This window comes from Eupeodes corollae, chromosome 3, assembly GCF_945859685.1.
Source record: "Eupeodes corollae chromosome 3, idEupCoro1.1, whole genome shotgun sequence".
Taxonomy (NCBI): Eukaryota; Metazoa; Arthropoda; class Insecta; order Diptera; family Syrphidae; genus Eupeodes; species Eupeodes corollae.
This window is the reverse complement of record NC_079149.1, coordinates 16,804,249-16,818,674: the sequence shown is the minus strand read 5'-3', so window position 1 is coordinate 16,818,674 and position 14,426 is coordinate 16,804,249. Positions and strand designations below refer to the sequence as shown.

The 14,426-nt window shown below is 34.2% G+C and overlaps 1 protein-coding gene across 1 annotated transcript; it reads left to right on the top strand.

Annotated features, from left to right (window-relative positions):
* The first annotated feature begins 3,858 nt into the window (after positions 1-3,858).
* Positions 3,859-10,352, top strand: LOC129948941 (ER membrane protein complex subunit 7 homolog). Its single transcript, XM_056060092.1, has 4 exons — positions 3,859-4,279; positions 4,364-4,510; positions 4,581-4,709; positions 9,949-10,352. Exons 1-4 carry the CDS (start codon positions 3,977-3,979, stop codon positions 10,066-10,068), a joined length of 699 nt encoding a protein of 232 aa, XP_055916067.1. The 5' UTR covers positions 3,859-3,976; the 3' UTR covers positions 10,069-10,352.
* The last annotated feature ends 4,074 nt before the right edge of the window (positions 10,353-14,426 follow it).

The following is a 14,426-nucleotide window of genomic DNA, read 5'->3' as shown; positions in this document are numbered from 1 at the left end:
AACAATAAATACTTGCTTATGTTACGGTTTCCAAGCCTTTGGATACGCTCAAATAGAGGAATTTGAGACTTTACAGAGATACTTTTTTAAAAGACTTTTTAAACTGCCTAACACTACACCTACGTACGCCATACATGTTGAATCGGGAATAGCACCGATATATATTCAGAATCTGAAACGGCACTCCGACCGGAGTGGTTGGACGCATCTGTTTAAATTTTGCAAACATGCTTTAGCTTATTGAAGTATAGCTTTTAAGTGGTCATGTATCCAGTTATGGCGATTGAGAATTTAATATTTTTTGTGTTTCAAACCACGGCAAAATTGATTTATTTAAGTCTCTAATCACTGAAAAAAATAGAGCTATTTAAACTCAAATTTTTGTTTTTCAAATCATGTCAAAATTGTATTCACATCTTTAAAGAATATAAAATCTTTCAAAATTGTTTTATTGATCTTTTCTTTATAACTATTTAAGTTAATAAATTATTCATCTGTTACATTTGAAAATTGTTAAGAAAAATCACTAAGAAAATCAGTTTTTATTTTCTTATACTAAAAACAAAACAAAACTTTCATAATGTTAAACTATTTTTAACTGAAATGTCTATCAGGCATACGGGAACAACGCCATGTCCTTATATTCTTAGCTTTAAATTAATGTAATTTTATTATCGAAATAAAGATGTTAATCTATCTATCTTAAAGAACCTGGTTATAGAAATACTGTAGCTATGTTATAAAACTAAAGTGGCTTTGATAGCTTGATAAAAAAAACGAGTATCTTCACGAAGATGATCGCAGGTTTGTTTTTATTACTAGACTATGGGACTTTCTGTAATCTGTTTTTATGAAGTGCGTCAGTATTTTAACCTAGTGTCTCCAGCAAATTCCGTTATATATTACCTTATTTTGCAAAATTAAAAAGTAATAAACATGCCATTTCTTGATATTTTAAATGAGCAGTTATGTCGTAATTCATATTAAGAACAAAGTATATAATCTGTTAAACTGCATTGTGAACTGTCAAAAATGTAATTTATCTTTTAAGTATATGTCACTTAAAATTAAATTTGTACAAGTGTTTTAAATTGGTCAAACCAAAATAATATGAAATGGCGATCGCGAATTTTATATCGATGCTTGTAATTATTTACATTTATTATTGCTCCTGCACAATGCATCGTAACATATTTTATTATTTCTCACTTTTTTACTCTTAAGGTGTTTTAGAGTAGAGTCTGAGAAAGGCGAGTATACCCTGACTTATTTTTAAAACGCACTGTTCAGTTATTTCAATAGTTTTATATTTTCTTTCATACCACCAGTCAGCCATCACGCTTCGCCAGAGAGAAAAAACTAAATGAGAGAGCCAAATTTCCTCGTCTCCGTCCCTTTGGAACCTCTTACTCTCATTTTTTATAGCGTGTTGAATTCGTATCGGTGATACATGTTTTCACCTCGAAGAGCAGAGAGAATCGAGACATTTGATATTTCTATCTCTCTCTGGTTTTTACAAATTAATTCTAGCAAACAATTTTCGTTTGTGAATGAATTACGGTAAACGTTAAAACGGAAGATTGTGGTGAATTTGTTTTTCTTTGCTCTTTCTTTGAGTTACAGATAGATGGCATTAACAACCAAAACCAGAAAAGATGTGTTCAGAAAGAGTGTATAACAAGGTTAAGGTTTTTTAGACTAGACTTAATTTGTTATGAACAAGTACATGTTTTTTATAAATGTATGTTATGTTTATTTCAATAGTAATACCTTAACATAACTTAACTGCTGTTTTATCTACAATATACTGCATTGAATTATTTAACATCGAATTAATTATAATAGGTGGAAATAATAAAGGTCTACAGTTTACCGGGAATATTAATATAAAATATCCATATCTTCTGTAATTGCGGTATCAATCGATATTTTGTGGAACTTAGTGATAACGTAACATTTATTTGTCATGAATTAGTCTTTCAGCTGTTTTATACACCAACAAAATTAATTATGAAGTTTGGCTGCGAAATTAATTACTTGAACACAGCATTTTCTATGTTTTTGGTTATTCAGGTTTAGCCCTTAACTTAGATTTGCATTTATTTATGAATAGCCTAAAAAGTTTAGCAAATATCTATGAATAACCCACAATGCACTTTCAGAAAAACTGTAGTTAGAACTTTCCCTCACAGATTTTTCCTTGTCGCTATAACTAAAAGATAAGATATAAATAAATAGTAGAACTGAAAAACTTATAAAAATGATGCATAAGACTTAAATTTTGGTTGAAGAACAAATTTGTATATTCTCTTCACAAAACCACTGACCTAGCGAGAATACAAATACTTTTACTTTTGTACAAAAGTACTTTTCGGCTTACATATGTCGTTAAGCCTTTAAAAAAAGCACACTAGCTTAGTGGAAAGCATAGCTTATCGCCAATTCACAAATCTTATGCGATGAAAATTGGCAACAGAAGTTTACGGTTTTTATTTAGTCTCTACTTAAATCGCATTTTGGAAATGTCGGTAACATAAAGAAAATAAACAACGAGTACACACAAATACAATAGGAATGTAAAAAAGAGATGAGTATATAAAAATGTTTTCAATGTTTCTGCGTTGTTTTATTTTAATGATCCATGTTTACATTCTTTAACTCTTGTTGTCAATGTTCCAGCAACTCTCGCAGCCAAAATTAAGTCGATGAACTCTGAAAATTGAACTAAATCTGAGTTTTTTTTTGCATTATTCAACGGTCTGAGCGAAAATTAAACGCATAAACGCAGCTAATAATAAAACAAATAATAGTTGTAGTGCTTTCAGAGTTTTATGTTTCTAGGTCCTAATTCTCATTGCACCGTTGCACCACCTAATTTATTTTACTGACTTAATAATTAAAACTGGCTTCAAATAACTAACTAATATTTCTCTAAATGCGTAATTTACAATTGTTGCTAAATCTTAATTGTTCTGGCACCTAACAAGAGTAATTAATTTCACTTCATATTCGAATGATATTAAGCCTAGTACATACTTCCTCGTGAAGTGAACGTTCGCCAGTGGAGAAAGTGAACTTTTGACATTGCTCACTGGTACACACTAGTGAGTACACGTTGTGAACATGAACAAATCAAATGTCAAAGCTTCACCAACAGTTCCCGTACATTTTGCACGTGAATTGCCCGTGAACGAAAACTCTCCACTTTGTTCTCCACTCAGCTTCACGAGCAAGTTCACGGGTGAACCAAAAACTGGAATTTGTATGGGTTCACGAGATGGTTCACAAGTATGTACTAGGCTTTACTCCCAAAGTAACACAATGAGAATACCAAAAAATTGTTCATCCACAATTTTGAATTTTCTTTGAACACCTCTGAACAACATGGCATCCGCCATTTTTCGAAGGTGGACGCCATTTTTTTTTAATGTGGGAAGTATGCACATCTTCTTGCATAAGTATTCGTTCCCCACATTTTTTTTATATGGAGTTAATACTTATGTAAGTTTATGTGCAAATCGCAGCTTGTAGGCAAAAAGAGAGCAACCGTCGAAGTTGGTTCTCTCGTTTAGTTTTTTTCTCTCTGGCTTCGCTTTTTACTCCATTAGTTCCGGTTGACAAACCGAGTGCTCAGATATATCTGACCTATAAAAATAAACACAAGACTTTCTTTCACAACTCAGTTTTCCGCTCTGCGCTTAAGAAGAAAAACGCCTTTAACCTATAAAAAATATACATTGTACTCGAGCCTTAAAGTGAAACAGTCTGAACATAGTGTAAGATCGTCAACGTGTAGAATTCCTCTTGAACTGTCATTTTGTCCCAAATTATTTTATTTGACAGGTTGTATTCTGACATGAATAGAAATCATCATCCCTCAAATAAAAACCACGACTTGACGACTTGTGAATTGTGAAAAAAGAAAAATTAATGAATTGAATTGGAAAAATCACATTAATTAAAGAAAAAAACAAATATGATTAAATCAACACTAACCACATCGTTGGTTTTATTTATTTCATTTGCATTTTATGCAAGAAGTGAAATACAAATTGGTAGTGAAGAAGATGAAGTAAGTGGTCTATATACGATTGAAGGACGAGTCTACTCACCGGAGCTCTATGCTCCAGACTCGAATTGGCAGCGCGAAACAACACTTTCCATAAATAGTGGAGAATACAAAGGCTTCCTTCGTGAGGATGGTGCATTTATTATAAGTAGTGTTCCCTCTGGGAGCTATGTTCTAGAAATTCACAATCCCGACTATTTCTATGAACCAGTAAGTTATATCTTCTTTGTACCTATGGGAGGTCTCGATCTCTATGAATTTATGCTTAATAATAATAATTGATTTTGTTTTAAGGTTCGGGTTGAAATAAATCCAAAGGGAAAATTCAGAGCGAGAAAAGTTAACTACGTTCAGCCATCACAAGTTATACAAGTGCCTTATCCATTGAAACTTAAGGCATTGACACGATTCAAGTATTTCCAAACGAGAGAACAATGGAAGGTAACTTTTAACTGCTTTCAAAATTCACTTTTTCGAAGATTATTCATTCATTTTTTTTTTTATTTTATAGATAACTGATTTCTTATTCAGTCCAATGGTATTGATGATGTTGCTTCCATTATTGCTGATGTTGATTTTGCCAAAGATGATGAACGACCCAGAAGCTAAGAAGGAAATGGAAAACATGAATTTCCCAAAGGTTTGTTTTACTATCTTGGCTTTCTTTCTATAAACTCAAGCTTATTTTAGAAAAAAATATCTAAAGTCCTTTTATCACATCGTCAAAAGATGGTTACCCCACCATTCCCTCTCTCAATAATGAAACTTAAAAAAAAAAACCGAACACTTTTGCCTTTTATTAAAAACTGCCGCATTCCAAAAATATTTGAAAGAGTTTTGGACGATATTGGCAGATTTGGCAAATCTCTCATTTTAAGCAGACAACATTGTTCACGGAAATTTAAGTCTACAAACATTAATCTTAGGAATTTGTGTCCTTTACATAATCGAAATTGTATCGTTAAAGCGAGATATACCCCTTTGCCATTATCCATGGATGGCACTTGCATCAATGAGACTGAACATCTCGATATTCTCGGTATGTTTGTCGCCAACCACCTCTTTGTGGAACGATCACATACACGATGTCGCCAAATATGCCGCAAGGTGTTTGGGTTTCCTTAGTTGATGCAAGAAATATTTCACCCCTTCTGATTTGGGTGTTATCTACAAGACTTATATACGTTGACTGTCTGACGTCATAAAAAGATCTAAATATTCTGTGTCAACGCACGCACCGTCAACGTTCACAGCGTCAATGCTAAAGATGTTGACTATCACACGATTAGACAAAATAATATTTATTTAAGCCATTCTTATTTTCTCATAATTTTACCAGATGTCAAAATTTTTCGTTACATAAAATTGTTTTGGAGATAAAACAATTTTTTGTTCGTATAATTTTCGAGGGGAAAAATATTCCGTTTTTTTTATTTATAAAAAAACGTTAATTTGTTTGGTATCGTTCGTGATATATTTTGGGTTTATCAAAATATTTACCTTTTTTTTTCAAATTGCTATGTCAATAAACCACCCACGCAATTTTCCTTAAAGCCTTTTCTGCATCTTTCTGCATTATTATCTGTATAACAAAATTTATTTCAAGTCGATACCTCTACTGGATCTTGAGATATGGACGACGAAAAAACGTCTCGGACGTACACACGCAAGCACAGACAACTCTCTTAAAATCTTTTATTTCGACTCTAGGGACCTTGAAACTTCGAGAAATGTCAAAATTTTCAATTTGACAAATCGGACCCATTACACTATTTGCACTATTATTAGTATGGTTTAAAAAACTTGTCTCATTTGAAAATGATTCGAAAAAAATAGGGAAAACCTTAATTTTTCTAATTGGCAACCACAAAATGTTTATGTTCTAATTTTTCTTCTATTTTTTGTCCTGTGTGTTTCTTTTTTGAATGATTTCATTGCCAATTAACCAATCAAACAATCAAAAAAACAAATTATACAAAATATAAATAATAAATTATAACAAAAATGTATTTTCATTGACTCCCTCGAAGCTTCGCTGAATTTGTATACATTCTTCTCTATCTTCTGTTTTTTTTTAATAATCTGGGAATTTATTATTTTATATTATTATGCAAAACATGTGAAACGAATTGTTTAGGAAGTCGTAAAAAGATGTCAGGAAGAGCGTTCCGTTCCTCTTCATGATAATACTATTCAAATTTACAGTGGCTAGCAAAACTGGTCGGATGTTTGTCAAACCTAAGTTCATATTGCTGTTAATCTCGTAAACATTACTCAATTTGCTTCCGGTTTTCAATTATTAATTTTTTATTTATTACTCTCATCATTGACAAACAAAAAATAGAAATTTCTTAGAAAAACAAAAAAAGTCAATAAGTCCACTTTTGCACGCAAGACTTAGCATACAAAAAACAAAGATTTAAATAACATTTTAGTACTTGGACCAAAGACCCTTTCTTTTTAAAACACTATTCACTCTCCTTGGCATACTTTCCACTAATTTTTCAATTGTTGTGTTTGGTATATTGGTCCAGGCGACTTGGACTCGACCGCATAGCTCGTTCAAATTATTTGGAGGCGAATTGTGCTGACACAAAGTTCTTTTAACAATTGTCCACAAATTGGATTGAGATCTGGGCTTTGAGCAGGCCATTTAAATGTTTTAAATGGTTGGTTTTCAAACCACTCTTTGACTATTTTTGAGGTATGCTTGGGGTCTCCATCTTGTTGGAATACAATTTCCTCAATTGGATACGCACACTGGTCAACAAACTCAGAAAAATATGTTTGCAAAATATTATCTTCATTATTCCTTCTATTTTATGGATACGACCAACGTGCCGTGAAACATGTCCACGCCATTATACTACCACCGCCATGTTTCATAGTTTGTTTGACTTGATGTTGCTGAAGTTGCTCACCGGGTCGGTGCCAATAATAAGACTTACCATCCGATAAAATACGATTGATCTTTGTTCCATCAGACCATATAATGCGTTTCCAGTCTTCAACAAACCAGTTTTTTGTTCTTTACAAAATTGTAATCGAGCTAATATGTTTTTCTTGGAAAGCGCAGGTTTTTTCTGCTTTACAGACGCGATTAACCCTATTCTTTTCAATGCTCTTCTGGCTGTCTATTCGCTTGTTGGTTTGTTAATGGCCAGTGTAGCTTTTTTAGGTGTTAGCTTGGAGCTTTTACGAAGCAACCGTTCCATTTCACGAGCGTCAGTATCCGTCAGAATTCTTGGTCGTCCTCCAAAATAACCTGGAGATTCCAAATTATTTCTTTTTTGTGCTGCTATCATTGTTGACTTTCCAACGCCAGTCTTTTGAGCTATTTGCCGGGTACTTTCCTTGTTTTGCAGGAGTACCACAATTCGGTTTTCCAAATCTTTAGTGATTTTCTTCATTTTGCACTAATTGAACAATAGTTTCACAATTTTTAGGTGTAACAATGTTAACTGTTCACGGTTTTACTTTATAATGACGTAATAATTAGAGAAACGCAATAATCTCTTGACAAATTTCATAAAGATAACGGTAAAATAATGTGTTTTGTATGCTGAGTATTGCGTGCTGGATACGTAAGCTTTCCAAAGTGAGACGTTTGTTTAATTTCGACTCCCTGTCCAGTATTTTTACCCTTGGAAATCCATCGAGTATCCACTCTGTGCTATGTTGCTGCGAAACCCTGTTGACTCTTTATTCTTTCTTACGTCTGATTCGTGTTCCGCTAGTCTTGTACATAAGATTCTCTTCGTTTGTTCTATGTATACCAGATCACATTTTTCTTTACCTTTGTCCTTGCATTCAATTTCATAGACTACGTTGTGTTGTTGTTGTTTTTGTATTTTAGATCACTATTGTTTAAATGATATGTCTGATATACTTTCGAAAATTCTTTTTCTGTAAGTCCCCTTAACAAACCAATCGATGTTAAAATCACCCATTATAATAACGTCTGCAAGTGAAGAACAGAGATCTTATTCAAGTTTATTAGTTGTAAAATCAAGTTTGATTGCATCGTACTTACTAGCTTTTCTCTAAAATGCTTATTTGTCTTGTTTTATATACACTGCGGGTCATAAGGTTAGAAGCAAGCATTTTTGAGAAGTAAAATCGATATTTCTCCCGTTACATGGTGAATTAGAAAAAAACAACTAAAGTAAATGAAAGACTACTTTGTTAACAACAAAATGCAAAATTTGGGAATATTAGAGAATTAGATAACGGCTCCTTTATGACAAATTGTCAATTGAGTTGAAGATATGCGAAAATAAATCGGGTCATAAGATAAGAAGCAGTGAACATATAAACGTTGTATTGTGAAGTGAATTTATTTTATTTTCGGTATAAACGGTGCATTTCATAAATTAACTGTTGTTTATTGAGTTGTAATAAAAATAAAAAATGTTTAACAGTGGAGGAAATGGCAAGAATATATGTTTATTACTCTGAAGGTCTTTCATGCCGTGCTATAGCCCGAAAAATAAATCGATGTGATCATTGTGTAAGCAACTATTTAAAAAATCCATCGTCGTATCTAAAAAAATATAAAGGAAACACTTCCTCTGCCTTAACACTTCGCGAAACGCGAAATATACTTATGGAATTTGTGTCAAATTAATCTTTATCGGCAGCTAAAATTAGGGATAAAGATAATGTTAAGGCCAGCTTATCGACTGTCAAACGCACAATCCGCAATGTTAAACACATAAAGCGCCTAAAGCTTAAAAAAAAAACCACCACTTAATGACGCAAGGAAGAAGTAAAGCTTGTGTTTTGCGAAAGATCACATGAGCTGAGATGTGCATAATTAAATGACTACAAATGATTGGCGGAAGGTTATTTTTTCCGACGAAAAAAAAGTTAACCTGGATGGGCCAGATGGTTTTAATTATTATTTCCATGACATGAGGAAAGAGGAGCGGTTTTTAAACCATCACCATAGCAGAGACGGAGGCGTTATGGTCTGGGGCTCAATTTCGTTTTATGGCACTATAGATTTGGTAGTCCAATGTAGTAAAATGACTGGAAAACCCTACAAAGCCTTGCTGCAATCAGTATTCCCCAAAATTACCGAGCTTTTTGGACCAATTTCATGAATTTTTCAGCAGGACACATAGCCCGAGAGGTAAACTCCTTCATTGCAAACCAAAACATCTACTTGCTGCCTTGGCCACCATATTCCCCGGACCTTAACATAATGGAAAATGTGTGGGGCTGGCTTACACGTAAGGGTTATGAGGGAGGGAAGCAATACGATGACAAGGAAGCGCTTATTCATGGTATCAAATTGGCCTGGAGTGAGATTTCACTGGACTACTTGGAATATCTTTATAAATTCCTAAAAGATAGAATTTTTGAAGTTATTTTAAAGGCTGGTGGCAGCACACATTATTAAATATTTAATTAAACCCAAAAAACTTAAACAAAATATGAATAACTGCATTTTATTTTCATTTATTTTATGTGCTTCTAATGTAATGATCCGATTTATTTTTCGCATATTCTTGACATAATTAACAATTTGTCTCAGAAGTTCAGATAGCTTAATCTCTTCTATACCCAAAATGTATGTTGTGTTGTTAACAAAATAGTCTTTCATTAACCTCAGTTATTTTTTTTTTAATCCATTATGTAACGGGAGAAATATCAATTTTACTTCTCAAAAAATCCTGCTTCTAACCTTATGACCCGCAGTGTATGCATCTCTTCAACTTATACAAATTTATAATTAAATTTTCACACGAAAACCACGCTTTATTTTTTATTTTCAATTTCACAAATGTTATTGACTTTTTGATGACGATACTTATGTATATTTTGTTCTGGAACAATATTGTAATGTTTTACTTTTGTTTTTTTTTTTTTTACAGATGACTAGTGATATGCCGGAAATAAGTGAAGTAATCACATCATTCCTGAACGGTGGCTCTAAACAATCGGAAAAAGAAAAAAAACCTACAACTTCTAAACAAGCAAAAAAACGAAACTAAAAAGGGTGTGATTAGTTAATTTGTTTCCCTTAGCTATACAAAATTTGTATGTTTATCATAATGATTGGTTGAAGTATTTTATAAACATAAGCTGTTTAATATTTAATTTAATTTTTTGTTTATTTTCTTGTCAAAACCAATATTCTTTTCCGTAGCATTTTCTTCCTTGCAACTAGTGTTGCAGTGATTCAAAATTATTAAAATAAAAAACAACCATTTAAATAGTGAATTGAAATAAAAAAAAAAAACATTTTGTATAAAAATAAAAACAAGATTGACTAAAATGTTATTTGAAGATGAAATGTTTGACTGATAACAGTCGAATTGGTTTTTCCTGAACACCGTTTAATTTAATAAATTTGATTTAAAATCATGACAATGAATATAAAATAAACCAACGATTACATCGGGGCGAAACGCATATATGAACACCATGCTGGTTAATTTTATATTCATTTTCATGATTTTAAATCATATTTATTAAAAAGTTATTATTTGGAGAGTAAGAGAGAAATCATAATTCAACTGGTTCTGTGTAAATAATATCTGAGTGAAAAAATCTTTGGAAGTTGATGCAGGGTTCGGAGAACGATAACATTTAATTCGTTCGAAATCAAACGGGAATTACATTTTTAATCGTTTGGTAATATTATTTTTCAGATCTTTGAAAAAATTATTCACGAAAAAATTAAATTTTTTGGTATCTCATCAGAACTTTAAACGAAAGGCTGGGAATTTGTATTCACTGATGGATCCAAATCAAAAGATAATACATACATACATCGTTTGCAGTCACATTTGAAGATGGTCAAATCCTCAATATTGGCATCCATCCGGAATATGCTTCTATTTTTACTGCAGAAGCCTTTGCTATTCTGCAAGCAGCCAAATCAATAAGGAATTCCAACGATAAGTTCGTGATATGCTTTGATAGCATATCAGTCCTGAAAGCAGTTAAAAATCGAAACAACGATTCGGATCTTATTTCCGCGACAAGGAACAAGATAATAATAAAGCCGAATAAAATAAAATTGATGTGGACTCCAGGTCATTCTAATATACGTGAAACGAAGAAGCTGATAAAGTAGCAACCTCTACCAACAAATCTCTAACTACATCCGCTTAAGACTTGGTCACACCTCAGCAACTCACAAACAGCTTCTAAACAAAAACAATCCACCTTTATGCTCCACCTGCAATACAACCATGAGTTTAAATCACCTCCTCGAAAACTGTCCAATCATCAAAACTTGCTCTTACATCAATCTTCAAAAATATATCGATCTTTAACGTATTAAAAAACCCCACCAGCTCAAATATCGAAAATGTAAATAAATTTCTTACAACCCTTAACCTAAATTTATAAAAATTTTAATAACAAGCAGAGCCGATAGTCTTCGCAGTTAGGCTTGTAATTTTAATTACTAGTTAATAAAATATAATAATAATGATACATTTTTTGGAAACTGAAAAACTAATTTTGTTTAAAAATTCACAGCAGAAGATCGACTAAAGATCCATTTACGGATCGATCGTAATTTTTAATAAAAATAAAAACGTATTCAAATATAATTTTACGTCTTAAGGTGTTTAATTAATTTGCTGTTCAGCTTAACATTACGGCAGATCCTGGAAAAAACCTAAGAACACCAAATCGACACCCACCTTCTTTTCATTGATTTTAAGGCCGCATATGACAGCATCTACAGGGACGAGCTGTATAGAGCCATGTCTAGTTTTGGCATCCCTGCCAAATTCGTCCGTTTGTGCAGGATGACCACACCATGGAGAATTCACGCTGCTCCATAAAGGTTGGAAACAGATTAACAGAACCTTTCGATGTCAAAAAAGGTTTTAGACAAAGTGATGCGCTGTCATGCGACTTCATCACTAGAGGCACTATCTTTCAAAAGTCTGTCCAATTACTAGCAAATGCTGTTGACATTGGCATAATCGGAAGAACTCAGCGTGATGTCAATGGGGCTTTTGGCAAAACAAAGTACATGCTGTCGTCTAGAAAGGACATACAACACCGAAGTCTTGGTCAAAACGTCACAATCGACAGACGTAACTTTGAGGTAGTCAAGGCCTTCGTCTACCTAGGCTCCGCTGTAAACGCAGAAAACAACACCAGCGCTGAGATCAAACGCAGAATAACTCTTGCTAACCGCTGTTTCTTTGGACTAAGAAAGCAATTCAGTGGTAAAGTCCTCTTTCGAGGGACCAAAGTGTGGCTATATAATCATCCCCGTCCTGCTATACGGTGCAGAAGCATGGACTATGACAAAAGCGGATGAAAGCACCTTGGGTCGTATTCAAATATAATTTTACGTCTTAAGGTGTTTAATTAATTTGCTGTTCAGCTTAACATTACGGCAGATCCTGGAAAAAACCTAAGAACACCAAATCGACACCCACCTTCTTTTCATTGATTTCAAGGCCGCATATGACAGCATCTACAGGGACGAGCTGTATAGAGCCATCTCTTGTTTTGGCATCCCTGCCAAATTCGTCCGTTTGTGCAGGATGACCACACCATGGAGAATTCACGCTGCTCCATAAAGGTTGGAAACAGATTAACAGAACCTTTCGATGTCAAAAAAGGTTTTAGACAAAGTGATGCGCTGTCATGCGACTTCATCACTAGAGGCACTATCTTTCAAAAGTCTGTCCAATTACTAGCAAATGCTGATGACATTGGCATAATCGGAAGAACTCAGCGTGATGTCAATGGGGCTTTTGGCAAAACAAAGTACATGCTGTCGTCTAGAAAGGACATACAACACCGAAGTCTTGGTCAAAACGTCACAATCGACAGACGTAACTTTGAGGTAGTCAAGGCCTTCGTCTACCTAGGCTCCGCTGTAAACGCAGAAAACAACACCAGCGCTGAGATCAAACGCAGAATAACTCTTGCTAACCGCTGTTTCTTTGGACTAAGAAAGCAATTGAGTGGTAAAGTCCTCTTTCGAGGGACCAAAGTGTTGCTATATAATCATCCCCGTCCTGCTATACGGTGCAGAAGCATGGACTATGACAAAAGCGGATGAAAGCACCTTGGGTCGTTTCGAGAGAAAAGTTCTTCGTGTGATCTACGGTCCCGTAAGCATCGAAGCTGAGTGGTGGAGAATATGGAACGACGAGCTGTACGGGTTGTACAGTGACAAAGACTTAGCCAGAAGGGTAAATTTTCAACGACTAGAATGTCTGGGTCACGTAGAGCGCATGAAACCGCCCGGAAAGTCTTCGAATCTACACTCACAAGACAGCGCAGTAAAGGAAGACCGCGGATCAGGTAGCGCGCACAAGTGGAAAGTGACCTCACCCAACTTGGAGCGCGAAACTGGACACATATAGCTAGGGACCGAGCAGAATAGAGAAGTTTGTTGGGTGAGGCCCTAGTTCACACAGGACTGTAGCACCACCTTAAGTAAGTAAGTTCAACTTAACTAGTAACACATCATTTATACTTTCTTTTGGGACCTTAGTCCTGTTTTTCGTAAAACCGACTGGAAGAGCCTTAAAAGTCCACTCCACAAAGACTTGAATTTATGGAACTGCATGAATGTTAGGTTTTCGTAAAGGAACTACCCTTAAACAGAAAGTATTCCAGCACTCTAAAATATTGGTAGTTAGTGGGACTCTTTCCATAAGATACATTTTCCATAATTGTTGAAGGGCCCGTTTCTATCTTTATGTAAAAAGTGTGCTAACCATAGAAAAAATTATGTTATCTGATGATGATGCATACAGAAAATTGGTATTGGTATCATTTGATGCTTGGTTTTTCTTCTGCATCATCTAATTGCTTATTTAAAATGGATACATTTCTGCTACGCGAAATTTCCTCATATAAATCATCATCCATTCTGATACCCAGCATTTTCATGAAATGTCTCCTTAGAATTCCACCCAATTTTTATTTTTTCAAACCTTAAACAAGTTGACGTATTTGTTTCTTGTTTATAAGAAATATTTTTTTCCTACTCGAACTCTGACTTAATGAACGGAAATAAGTTCCTTGCTAACTCTTAAAAATAACTTATCAGTCAACGTTTGCAGGAATTCCAATCGGAAATCTCCTCATGGTCAAAAAATATAATACCAAAGAGGGCTAAACCCGTTTTCTGCTATCCGGTTAATAGCTAAAGATCGTCGTCACGATTAGTCCCTGCTTCGCGTCACAATTAACGCTGGAAAGCAATATAAACATGGCATTATATAACATCGTTTCGATGGGAGCCGCTCGTTACAAGGGTCCAGTTCAGGATGAATTTGACGGATGGTATCGATTATGTTGTTTTTTAGGGCCGCGGCGGTGGTTTGCGGCTTATTGGCATAGGCTTTCGACTTAAAAA